The 14,552-nt window shown below is 35.0% G+C and overlaps 1 protein-coding gene across 1 annotated transcript in view; it reads right to left on the bottom strand.

The window, feature by feature from the left end:
• The window catches only part of Sec16 (endoplasmic reticulum export factor secretory 16), a 627,195-nt gene that overhangs the window by 238,334 nt on the left and 374,309 nt on the right, over positions 1–14,552 (bottom strand). The window contains exon 22 of the mRNA XM_090400384.1: positions 337–390. Coding sequence (XP_090256510.1) covers positions 337–390 — 54 coding nt within the window. The remainder of the gene's footprint in view (positions 1–336; positions 391–14,552) is intronic.

Below are 14,552 nucleotides of genomic sequence, written 5' to 3'. Positions count from 1 at the left end.
TATTTTTCACTTGGTTAGCCCTTCCCTTAATGCATAACATTAGACATATCCGCAAGGAGATGTGTTTTGCATTATGGGAGATACTGAGATAGGAATGTTGGTAGCTTGCTCCACCTTTGCAAGGAGTCGCCCTGGTGTTGTACCACATTACCCCAGTCCTGAAGATACTTTCAGGCGCAAACCTTGTTTGCTCACACCTGGATAAAGGATTAAACTAAATTTATTATTATCCTATTATTACACAATCTATAAATTTCTTCTAACAAAATTAATTATCCTCAACATAACCAACTAGAAGTTGACTATACTTTAGGCTGATAAGATAAAGATACTAACCTCTTGAGGAAATCCATATTCAGCAAGCCTTGCAGCATAGATAAACTTATATGTCTGTAAATTAAAAAAAGCAAAATAAGTACACAGGACTGACATCAAGAATGGAATATTAAGCATTAACTGTGTTTTGTTACTTATGATTTGCATGCCCCAAAGAGCTGAATAATAACAGACACAAAAATAATATATTTATCACATGCTTGACGTTGGTTTCAGCAAATATGCATATATATATATATATATATAAAATATCTTTGGATTTAAAACATTCATACATAAATACAATTTGCAGTGCAAACATTCAAAAGAATATTTCCAGTGCTAATTCTACAGATACAAGGTTTACTGCAGCCAACTCTACTATCATCAGGGAACAACAGAATGATATGCACATAGGCACTATATTAGATAAGTGAATCAGAAGTAGAAAAGAAAAATGGGCATTCTTAGCTGTATGCTGAGGGTGACAGCTTCCCAAATTTGAAGCACTTTCATTAAATCAAATGGATAGGGTTTGGAGAGGGTTTTTTTTTTTTTTCCCCTTTTTTAACTGAGGCAGATTCCAGGAATAGTCTCTCATATTTATATTTGCCACAGTGGAATAGGGTGATCTTTCTTCCAGCATATCCTAACAGTAGCTGTCTCCTGCCTGACTAGCCATAGTAGCACAGCTTACAGATGCCAAGACCTGGTAAAAGTTTGGCAGGTCTAGGGATGTGGCTGGTCTTTTTGAGGGCAAATAAGGGATGCCAATTTTTTTAACGAGGTTTATAAGTGGTTATAATATTGTATTGTTTCAGGATTTTTTGCTAATTTTAAAGACATGACCCAGGTTTAAGGGATGGTGATAGATTTGGCATAGCCTATGTTTTGTAGGGTGGGGGAGTGTATGGTTATTGAGTTTTAATATTTATTGAACCACATTCAGAACACCTTCTTAGCCACTGGCTAAGAAGGTGTTCTGAATGTGGTCAAGTTCAGTGGTGAGAGCTATATTATCAGAACAAATCAATTTGGCCCTGTTGTCAAGAATGCCAAGGAATCTGTTAGGTTGATGTGCAATCAGGGTATCCAGAAAGGGAAGCCTATTTTTCTCTTTTCTAAGGTAAATTGGATCCTTGGATGTTGGTTGTTTAGATGGTTGTTGAGAGCATCTAAGCCACATGGTTAAATGGAGAAGCCATATAGATAACACAGACAGATAGGTCTGTGTGGGACATTTAGGGCTTCACTTCCAAGGTCTCCATGAAAACTTATGGTTGGGTAAAAGGAAAATCAGAGTTCAGGAGTGTCTCCTATATTTCTTTATACAATTTTCTTGCCAAGCAAAATAGCCTGAGTTCATGGTGAACTAAAATAAGGCCAAGATATCAGGAAGAAATTCCATTTGGATAAAGTCTAAGATGCTTAAGTGGTAGGTGGTAGATTGGTGAATAGAGATGAGAAGTTGAAACTGACAATCATGTCATGTGAGGGTGAAGTTTTCTATACCAGACTTAGTGAGCAGAGCTTCGCCCCCCCCCCCCCCTTGTGTGTGCATGTAGAGGTGTTGGTAATTTGTTGTGGGTGAGTCAGTACCATTCACAATTGGGTAATAGAACACTGAATTTTTGGTAATTCATTTATCTGAAGGCTATGAAATTGTACAAATGAAGTTAATTGGAAATTTCCACAGGCCAAGAAGTGACCTTTTTAAGGAGCCTGTGAAGGGCTCTGATTTGTGTGTTGGTAGGATCAGTTAAAAGACTGCAGGTGGAATGATCCTTAACAGTAGAGAGGATAGTTTATGTGTGTAATAACATTATTTCCAAACCACAGCATTCCCCTTATTTTGGTAAGTTAAAACTGAAGCTTTCCAGAAAACTGAACAAAGTAGCCTTTCTAAAATGGTACTGGAATAATAATGTTATCCTGAACTATGTTAAATTAAAACTGTTTGAAATGCTCTCCACATTTCAGGGCACTAGCTTCATCATCTGACATGAACAAATTGGTGATGAACTACTTGCTGACAAGAGTGAAGCTATTCAAGCACTGTAGAGGAGCTCACCACTATGCTGAATACTGACCTTGGGATGATCCTCTCAGACATCGCCAACACTTCACCTGCTAAAGAATTCCAGAAAATAAAGAGTCAACACATGCAATTCAGAAATCTGTTAAACTCAACTTCCAAACCTCAATAACCACAAAAAACACCATAGTAAACTTGTCCTTCGCCCTCAAGCCAGAGGTTATTAGCAGTCGTGACCACAAATGCGAATATGATTATAATGGATGTAACCAATGTCCTAACACAAGCAAAAACCATCAAAAAGCAACCTCTCTACAAATAATTAATGCATTACTAGAAATGAAAAACAATCAAAGATTAGTGATTATGAAAACAGATAAAGGGGTATTTCACTGCAGTTCAGATTACATCATGATTATACAGAAACTCTTTCTACTTAAAGATTTCCACCTACCACTGCTTAGACTATGATCACCAATATATGCAGACCAGAATCTCTCACAGGATCCTTAAAAAAATCAACTCTTTGCTTGTGGAAATTACATTAAACTTAACCATAAAACTTCAGATTCACCTCCTCCTCAATGCACAAACTACCAAAAATCCACAAACAAAATGTACCATCATGCACATTTGTGGATGGCACTGATTCACCCAAATACAAATTAGCCAAATGCATAAACAAAGTGCACTCCAATATATTGGCAACACCTCTTTAAACAAATTCTAACCACTTTAAGTCCAGTATAGAAAATCTCACCCTATAATAACAAACTGACATAATGGTCAGTTTCAGCCCCTCTCTATTCACCAATAACTCACTTAAACACCTTAGACCTTATCCAAACTGAATTTCCTCCAATATCTTAGTTTTGTTTCAGCTCACCATGAACTCAGGCTATTTCAATTGGCATGGAAAAATTGTATAAACAAATAAAGGGGCTCCCCATTAAGCTATTTCATGGAGATGTATGAAGAAAAATCCCTAAACTCTGTCTCACAAAGACCCATGCTCTCTAGATATATGTTCTCCCCATTTGGATATGTGCCTTGGCCACTCTTAACTCCTTTTTAACACAGCTAAACAACCAACATTCCAGAATCCAGTTCACCTCAGAAAAGAAAAGAACTAAGAACACAGGATCTCTTTCCTAGATACCCTGATAACAGACCAACATAACAGATCCTTGGCATTCTCAATTTACAGAAAACTCACATACAGACAGGTAGATACATTCACCAACACTCTCCCTCCCTTAACAGTACGGAATAATAAAAAACCTCATACAACAGAACAAAATTGATCTGTTGTGATAATAATGTCTCACCACTGAACTCAATCACATTCACAACACCTTCTTAGCCAATGGCTACAATCTGAATCAAATCTAAAAAATATTAAACACCCATGACACTACATCAAATCTATCACCATCACTTATAACTAAGGGCACATCTAAAAATCAACATTGTAACCATTATACAAAAACCAGCATTCCTTATCAGCTCTATCAAAGATCATTCACAATCTAGATTTGCTAAGTGTTTACTAGGAACTTTACAGCTGTAAGCTGTCCTATGTCCAAACACAGCCAATATTAGAAACGCCAAGCACAAGGACTACATTCAATTTCTTCAGTATGGCTACTCAGCACTCACTCAATCACCATACTTTGGACACCTGCCACAGGATTCACTGGAAAAAGGCCACATTAATCCACTGATGCAAATAAAAATACAAGGGTGTGCTGAAAAGTTGTAATAATCACCATGAAGGAATTGGGATAGAACCATGTAATTTACACATTATTCTACATATTCACCACAAAGTGTTATACACTTGTTACAGTGCTGCTGCATCATTTGCAATCCTCTCAGAAAAAAGTCTTTCCCTTGTTGCACAAACCAGTCCTCAGCTGCAGATATGACTTCACCATCTGTGGTAAATTTTGTTCTTTTCAAATGTTTCTTTCAATTTAGGAATAGGAAACAGTCAGATGGGAGCAGGTTTGGTGAACAGGATGGGAGAGCCAGAGTTGTGTATTGTATGTTGGGTTTCATGAGTAGTGCAAGCAAGTGTGTTGTCCTGCAAAAGCAACACACCTCTGCTCAGTTTCCCATGCAATTTTCCTTCAGTACTCCCTTTAATTCCTTCAGAGCTGTTGAATAAACCTGCTTCTGTAACAGTTTCACCTTTTTTGAAGTACAGGTAACCTTCGTATAACGCGGATGTTAGGCTACATAGAAATGCCGCATTACATAAATCGTGTTATGCAAGACTCAGATTACATTAGAAAAAGTAGGGTTAGGTTCCAAAATCGTTTTTTTTTTTTAAATTATATAAACAACAATGACATACCTAACAAAAATATATTTTTATTTAATTCTTGTAATTTATGTAAATTCTCTCAGGGGACCCTGTAACCCCTAGAGAGCGCGTCCCCTGGGTGGCGGATAGGGGAGCCCACCATGTGTGTGTGTATATATATATATGGTGGGGTGGTCCGAATATACTGAATAAGGACTCGTGGACCAACAGGGCCATAAGAGGCAATCATCTTGATTGTAAGAGAAGTGGCACTCCCATGGACCCCTAGCTGGATCTATCCTCTCCTTCTTCTACTTTGAGGAAGACCCACTTACTTTAATTTTTCCTATAAAGCCTTATCAGCCAACTCTTCTTACTTTATGATCCTTGTGCTATTAGAGTACTCGAGGGCCATGGGGTCTTTTCATTTCTGGCCTTACAACTATGTCATCTCTATAAACCTTACTATATTTCTTCTATAATCTACCCTTTCCCCTTCAATATACCCTATTCCTCCTATGGGTTTAAATTAGGAAGAAGGCGAGTTCAGAAGCCTTCTTCTGAACTATTCCATCGTCAGGCTAGTCCCCTGACATGGAGAACATAACCATACTTGTAAGCTGACAGAAAAAGATAATCGGAATGAATCTATGGGAAACGACCCTGGAATGGTAAAGGGAAAACGAAAATGGAAACGACAAAATATAATACACATAGCAAACTGGAATGTAAGAGGAATAGCATATAAAGAAATAGAATTAGACCAGTTATTAAATGAAAGAAATTTTAAAACAGCAGTAATCACTGAAACAAAAAAGAAATTAAAAGGAACTATGAGAACTGAAAATTTTAATGTGATATACAGTGGAGTCGACAGAGACCAAAGAGCACAAGCAGGAGTCATGATTTGGATTCATAACTCCCTTTCAAAACAGTTAAAACATTATAAATTATGGAATGAAAGAATAATAGAAGCTAGAATAAAAATAGATAGAGGCTATTTAACAATAATTGGTTTATATCCCCCAGAAGAAGGAAGAGAACAGGATAATACTGATTTTTATAATCAGCTACAAAACATATATAATAAAATAAATAAAAATGATTACATAATTTTAGCAGGAGACTTAAATGCAAGAATTGGAAACACGAAAATTAATAATAATATAGGAATACATGGAGAACACACTCTAAACAGAAATGGTAAAAAATTGATTGACTTTGTAGTTTATAATAACCTAAAAATAATGAATTCCTTCTATAAACATAAAGACACTATATACTTGGGCAGCAAGAGGATGGAAATCAATATTAGATTACTTCATATTAAATGAAAAGACATCAAAATTTTCACTAGATGTTAGAGTTCACAGAGGATATGAAATAAGCAGTGACCACTTCCTTGTTAAAATAAAATTAAGATTACCACCTAAATGGCTACAAGTAACAAGAACAGAAAGAAAAATTGAAACATTTGTTTATAAAACTAAACTATTGAATGACACAAATGTACAATGGCTATATGAACAAAGAATTAACCAGTATCTAGATAAAATAAAACAAAATGAAGAAATAGAAATAGAATGGCTTAATATAAAAACGATACTAAATGCAGCAGCAAATGAAAGCTTAGGAAAGACCAAAAAATTCAATGAAAGAAAAAACTGAAGATCTGGGATGATACAATCAAAGAAATAATCAAAAAGAAAAAAGAAGCCTATCACATGGTTAAGCAGTAAAAGATTAGAAGATGAAATAGAATATAAAAGAATAAGAGCCATAGCTAAAAGAGAAGTCAGAAAAAGACAGAGAATCATGGAATAAATTTTTTCTAATTTAGAACATGATTTATATAAAATAAGACCCAATGTATATAAGACTTTGAAACACCTAAATGCAGATACCAAAGAAAACATAAAATTAAACACTGAATTGAAATTAGAAGAATTTCTAAATTACTACACAGAACTGTGGACAGACAAATATTTTAAAAAAGACAACTGGCAAACAATTAACGAAAATGAAAAGGAAATAACTGAAGAAGAATTAGAAATCAGCCTGAAAGAAACAAGAAACGGAAAATCACCTGGAGAAGATAAGCTAGGTTCAGAACTATATAAACACACAGGAACAAGAGTCAAAGGAAGACTCTTATTATTTTTAAATAAAATTTACTCAACTGGTATCCCCCCCAATAGAATGGAAAAAAGCAATTGTGATTCCTATCTTTAAGAAAGGTAATAGAGATGACCCTAAAAACTATAGAGGTATCAGTATACTAAATTCATGTTACAAAATATACAGCAGAATCTTAAATAACAAACTAATGAAATATTCTGAAAACTTTATTCTAGAGGTACAAAATGGATTTAGAAAAGGACGATCATGTATAGACCCAGCCTTCTGCCTAAAATTAATAATAGAGAAAAGAAGAGAATATAATTTAGAAACACATATTGCATATATTGACTTTGAAAAAGCATTTGACAAAGTTAAAAGAAACATATTATTTAACATATTAAAAGAAAGACAAATACCAAATAATATCCTAAAAGCTGTCACAAGTATATATGAAAATAATCAAATACAAATAAGATTAAATCATGAGCTATCATATACAAGAGAGATAAACCAAGGGGTCCGACAGGGATGTCCCCTCTCAGCAACTCTTTTTAATATCTACTTAAATGAAATAATAATAAAATGGAGTAAAAATTTACATCAAGGAATTAAACTTTCACCTACAGTTAACTTAAACACTCTCCTCTTTGCAGACGACCAAATAATAATTACAAATTCTGAAGATAACTTACAGAAAGCTATTTTAAATCTAAATGAGATATCCAAAGATTATGGTATAATAATATCAACGGAAAAATCAAAAACTATGGCCTTTAAAGGACAAGATCCAGCAAGAACTAAAATAGTATTAGATAACAAGATCTTAGAACAGGTGAATTCATTTAACTACCTAGGATCTATGATCACTTATGAAAATGAAAAAGATATAAACATAAAAATTGCAAAATATTTAAAAATAACAGGAGTAATTAACTCTATATTTAAACTAAACCTAGTTCAAAAACAAACCAGGCTAAAAGTATACAATACATTAGCCCTACTGGTCTTAATGTATGGAAGCGAAATCTGGACAATAAAACAAAAAGACAAACAAAGATTAACAACAGCAGAAATGAAGTTTATGAGAAAAACTGCAAAGTATACCCTATTTGATCACAAAAGAAACGAAGATATTATGAAAGAATTAAACCAAGAACCAGTAATTGAAAAAATTAAAAAATATAAACATAGATGGATGGAACACGTTCAAAGAATGAAAACAGAAAGATTACCAAAACAAGCCTTAAAGTACAAGCCATTAGGAAAAAGAAAACCAGGACGTCCTCTTAAACGATTCAACGATGACTTCTAAGGCCGGAACAGGCCATACTAGGCCTAAATCCTTGATACGTATGATGATGATGATGAATTTATGTAAATTAAGAAAACATAAATTATGAAACAAATATATAGTATAAACTTATAAAATTACAAATTGTGCATAAACTAAATTGCACATAATAAAGTGCATATTTTAATCTTCATCACTGTCTTCAAAACGAACATTTCGTAGATGTTCTTTATTTACGAGTGGCTGGAAGTCGTCATCACTTGAAATCTCTGGGACATCATTTGTACAATTCTCATTGCATACTTCGGCTGGTTTAGTTATCAAGAAGTCGGTAATATGACCTTGCTTACCACTATGCTGCAATTTTTTTATTAAGTTCATAATATGGAGCAAAACAAATATCCAATTGTCTTGTGAATTTTCTGGAGCCCTCGTTGAGGGATCATTATCCGTAAAATAACTTACTAACTTTCTTGCCGAGTCCAATCCTTCTGCTAATTTCTTTAAACTGAATTCTTTAACGGATTCATCACAATCAGAATCTTCGACAGAACTTCGCCACCATTTGGTTCGATGTCATCTATTAATTCTACCAGTTCCTCCTAATTTAAATCTATTTCTCCATCAATTAATTCACTAATTTCGTTTTAAACCATATCGCAAAAGCCCTCTAAGTGGCATTACTATAAAAATAAAATTTTTACCTAAAAAAGCATTACATATTGTATGTAACTCACCAGAAAATAAAGTGCTCAGCTTGAGTTTAACAGACTTATGATTTTTAATGCACTTTCCTGGCAGAAAACGAAGACAACTTTCAACAATAATTAACACTTTACATGATAAGCAATTGATGTACAGGTGTGCTAAAGGGTATTTCCCCTAAAATTCGCAACTTATAACTACATGCGTGATATGGGCACACACAAATTTAATGAAGATAAAATTTGATTTTTAAGTCACACGGTAAAAAACATATGAAAAGATAAAGGGTTGCTACAATTTGTAGATTGCGTTATATCGAAACTGCATTGTATAAACACCACACTGAACAAGGATTGCTACAATTTGTAGACCACGTTATAGCGAAACCTCGTTATACGAGGGTTACCTGTACTTGGTAAGGATTACACCATCCATATTCCAAAAGACAGTGGCAAGAACCTTCCCTGCTGACTTTTGGATTCAAAACTTCTTTGGGCCATGAAGAACCTTTGTGTCTCCACTAACTGTTGTTTTGTCTCTGGGGTCATAGTGATGAAGCCATGTTTCATGTATGAGCCAAAAAACATGCACCTGATTTCTCAAAATGATCCAAAATCCCTTAAGATGATAGCACATATTCTCTCTTTTGGCTGGCATTCAAACATTTGGGGGCTGAGAGCTTCTGCATGTCCAAATGTTGGTAGATAATGATACCAACTCATTTCCTGGATATCGCCAGAGTCTTGGCAATGTTTTTGCTGGTATTCATCTATCATTAAGGATCATGGCATGAACTGCATTGATGTTTTCAAGTATGATCGCTGTGGAAGGTCTTTCTAACCTGGGGGCATCTGATGTCTCAGGATGCCCAGTTTTAAACTTGGCCACCTATCTGGCAACCGTTGGATATGCTGGGCACAGTCCCCTAAAGTCTCTCACAAAGTTTGGTGAATCTCAGTGCAGACTTTTCTTGCAGCAAGAAAAACTTGATGATGGCCCACACCTCTGTGTCTTCAAATTTCTTCAAAACCTCTGATAAGAAAAAGAAATCATTACAATTTGATGAAACATGGGAGTTAAAGGGTTTTAAGATATGTTCTTTTTTGTGCTTATATCAGAACTTTTCAGCCTCCCCACCCCACATGAGAGACTATTCAGAGAATCTGCCTCAGCTTTAAAGTATCCACACCTCAAAACCAAAATTCGGTTGCATGTAACTGGCCTCAAATTTGGGAAGCTCTCATCCTCAGAACATCAGTCAAGAACATCTATTCTTGGGCACGAGGCTATTTAGGACTTCAGGCTCACCTACCCAAAGTAGTGCCTGGGTGCACACTGTTCTGTATATTTTCCCTGATGATGGCAATTTGACTTTGCTGAAATAAAGGAAATATAAATTAAATTTTCCTAATTAATATATATTGTACATTGCAACATCCTTAAAAATATTGCTATGAGAAACCAACACTACTAGAAAACTGATTTTGCTATGATTTCATAAAATTAAAAAAGAATTTTGTGTGTGTCTGTGTGTGTGTTTTAACAACCAGCCAGTGAATAGCATCTCCACTTCCCAATCAACAAATCATGGGTTCAATTGGACATGGACATTTGTGAGCATCTTTAGGTAGAAGAATACCCTACTGTGAGACCACCTGAAGTGGCTTGAGAAAGTAACATGTTTGGTAATATGTTTAAAGGTTAAACATGTAATGGTTAAATATTTCAGAAGCTGGAATATTTAACCATTAGGCCACCAATGGTAATAATATAGGATAGGTTTGCTATATTTGGTGGGTAGGAAACTCTTTACATTTTATAAATAAATATATACTTGTAAGGGCTGTTTATAGATTTCATAACAAAAACAAAACAAAAATCAAGAAAGGAAGGATAAGTTTCTCTTGATACGGAAAATGCACTGCAGTTCCAGGTGGCTTCTCATCCATACAAAAAAAACTTAAGAGTTTGTCACAAGAATGATGCAGTTATTTTGCTACTCTGGGGATGGGGGGGGGGGGGCTTTTCCCATACTTTTGGTAGTTTGGAGTGTGCATGCTACATAAGAATATGTATATCATCTTCTTTGATATTGAAAAGCATGCCACTTAAGTTCCATTCTTCTGCAAATTGAGATAAATTTCCTCGTTCTCTGTGGTGGTGTTCCAGGAGTAGTCTGCTGTGTGTTTTCTCTCATAGGCTTCACTTGAGGATTTCACTGGATTGCGTGGATGACAGATAATCCCTATTTCTTGATAGTTCATGTGGAAACTGTAGATGATGGCTTGGAAGCAATGAAGAGCAGTAGCATATTCTGTGTTTGTTGTGACCTATGTGGAGTGGATGGATGTCAGTAGCCTTCTAAGGTGTGTGGTTGACTGCAGGTAGTAGAGGCAGTGTCAAGGGCATATCTGATCACAGCTTTAGTTACATGACAGGTGAGATATGTGTTCCAGGTGTGTTGAAATAAGTGCAGAACAGTCTGCATCTGTGCAACTTGGTAGTAATATGTTTGGCATTGGCAGGATTTTGTGCCACAACCTCCACTGGATTTCTGCATCAGCTTTGATAGTTGCAGTCTCATATGAAAAGGTTCTACTGGAAGTTGGATGGCACAGATAGTTGTAGAGAAGTGTCTGCTGGATCCAGTAGATTTTCCTGTAGTGGGTAGGAGAGGTGCCCAGTGATGTGAGTTGGAAATGACGTGTAGATATTAGTGAATTGCTGGTTTTGGCCTATTGTGAGGTCTGGAAAGACTTTTGTGAGTGCTAACTTAACTTGCAGATACTGTGAGTTTGCTTTGGAATTTATTTATTTTATTGGCAGCTATTCAAGGGTTTTCCACTTTAAATTATTCATTAGAAGATCCCAGATTGTTCTGATTCCTGCCCAGTTCTAGAAGTGTCTGGTAGATCCAGTGACACAGTATATTTTCCAGTAGGCATCTCAATAAAAACCTTTCAGCTGGGGAAAGTATTGGTGTATCAGCCATTTTGAGGATTAATAGCTGGATACCTCTGGTAGCTTTTTGAAGAAATGAAAGATACCAAGAATTTATATACTTGGTTTAATCCTTTATCCAAGTGTAAGCAAACAAAGTTTGCACCTGAAGTATCTTCAGGACTGGGGAAACTCGTGGTAAAGGTGGTATGACTTCAGAGCAGGTTAAAAGGCATGGCTAATCTGCAAGGTCTTGAGGAAGAAATTTCTAAATGAAGTGATCTTTGTTTCAACTGAGACTAAGCACTGACCCTCTTGGTGGAGTGGCTTACAGTGCAATGAAGAGGATTTTCAGTTTGTTTTGTTCCATAGAAAACAGAAATAATTGATGCTTTTAATATTGTGGAGTAAGTCTTCAAATGTTGTAAGAATTTTGAGAACGCTAGCTGAAATCGGGTTTTTGATCATCACTGTTCCTCTGAGTGAAGAGGTTGCCCATACATTGTACCAATTCCCCAAGACTTTATTGAAGTGGTTGTGTAGTTCTGTCCAGTTCAGCACACTGTTCTTTTGTGCTTCATTGGACCAATTTTTGTCCTCCAGTTGCATTTAACTGGAGTGTTGGATCCTACTTCTTGTCAATCTATACTTTGGATCCGACATGATTACTATTACGATGTTCTTAAACAAAAAATTAATTGCTAGTTGATTTCTAATGCAAATATAGAGAAAATTTATATTTAAAGACTGCACCACTCTATATCTGAATTAGTTCAAGAACTGAAGAGAAAACCAACTCACAACTATCTCTCCTTTTAGATGTTAATATTATATATACTGGCCGAGTATATTTAACTTATTTATCACTCCCGCTTTGGTTCGAATATTTTATGAATGGTGCAGTAAAAGAGATTCAGGCAAAATACAACCTTAGATAAACAAAAACAAACATTTAATTTAGAATCACAAATTTTACACTTAAGTTCAAATCAGTAATTAAGATATCACAAACATTTTAGTTTCTCTGATAAGTTCAATCATACAGACTCAGACAATGGTAAATCTGTTATCTCTAGTACAGTCTTCTCACAGTTCCTTTTAACTATTTAATAAAGTTCCTTAATGGTCATTCATATCAAAGTTTCAAATACAATAAAAATTGCAGTAACACCTCTTCACAAACAAACACTTTTAATTTTACACTTCAGCTAATTCTCCGCGATAATTACTGTTAGTATAAGGAAATTCTAGGATGAAACTCACACACTTCTCTGTATAGAAATATTAATGGTTGGAATAATCTTACTGATAATCTTTTTCCTTCATCAACTTATACGCAAACACTTTTTATAACTGTAAACACTTTAAACAGTATACGGCACTCGTTAAATAAAATTTCTAAGCAATAACTGAATTAATCATCGGTCACTATACACATAAACAAACGTTCTTGCATGAAGTACTACTGATCACTCATGAATTAAGGCAACGCACAATAATTCCTTATCTTGAGGTTTTATATGCACAGCTGTTCATTCTTCCTGCATTCATTTAATTCTTTAGGCAATATATTTCTAAGCACAGCTAATGGTGACTTCAACCTTACAGCCTCTACTATTCCCTAATAACTCTGTGCTTTGCTTCAAGGTTCAGTATGTCCTTGAAAGGTCGGCCCTGAAATTGAATCTCAACTCAAATATCACTAGTCTATTTAGTAGTCACTCAGCTGTCTTCTGTAGCTATAATTGTTATTCTACAATTTATTAGCTAACCGCCTCTCGACTAGTAGACTTTATTAGCTGCTTGAGTGACTTGCCGACTCGCTATTATCGCACTGTGATTCCCGAATGCTGAATGCTCCGATTCCAAACTAATGCCAATCCTCTCCTTTCTCTCTCTAATCTATCTCTCTAATTTTCAGCGTTCTTCCCTTTTTATATCCATTCTTCCCGCCTAAATTATTCTCGTGATTAAGGCGGGAAACTCTTTTCAATAAACCTTCTCCTCACGTGGTGTTCCAAAACGTGCTCACTCACGTCTCCACGACAACCAAACAAAATATAATAAAATTGAGGTATTGCATAACGCCAAACTTCTACAAATAGGAATAAATAAAGAATATTTACATTTCAATTAATGCGCAGTTAAATAATCAAATACAAGTTCTTATAATATTAACATAATAATAATTAAAATAGCTTAATAATATTTAATACAGTCTTTTCATTATTAATACATATATCTTTGATTAAATGATTAAATATTAGACAAAATTAGGGTAGTTATATGAATATTAAATTATAAACAAGTGATTTACATTAAATAATATTTACAAATGTAGCCTTTGCCATGATGGATTATGTTGGATTCTGAGGAGAATATTAATAATTTAAATTTCTCTTCATTCAGAATCCAACAGGAGCATCAGTTCTGGATTTCCAGTTCCCTGTCCATAAGCCCATTGTATTTCCTGTATTTAATTTTGCTCCTCAGGCTTTCCCGTTATTTTGTGTATTTTATGAATGACTTTCATTTGTATACCTTGTTTCTTATTGTGATATTCCAGTGAAGGACTCTGCTTCATCTGAATAGTAGGCTATTGTGTAATTTTACTAGGAAGGGTTCTATAGCTATTATGTACAATATTCTTGAGGGACAGCCTTGTAAGTAGGTTAAGGGGCGAATGAAATGAATGTTTACTTTCAAGCAAAAATGCGATTCTTTGAATAGTAGGGTGATGTAAGAGCCACATTCATATGATCTCAAAGCTTCCAGAAGGTACTAGTGTTCAACTATGTCTTTACCAGCTTTATCTTGGTCAAGGTACTATTGTTTTA

This window comes from Typopeltis vanoorti, chromosome 1 (genome assembly GCF_054136105.1).
Source record: "Typopeltis vanoorti isolate ZY-2024b chromosome 1, IOZ_Tvanoo_1.0, whole genome shotgun sequence".
Classification (NCBI taxonomy): domain Eukaryota; kingdom Metazoa; phylum Arthropoda; class Arachnida; order Uropygi; family Thelyphonidae; genus Typopeltis; species Typopeltis vanoorti.
Note: the sequence above shows the minus strand (reverse complement) of the source record. Positions and strands in the feature narration are given on the sequence as shown.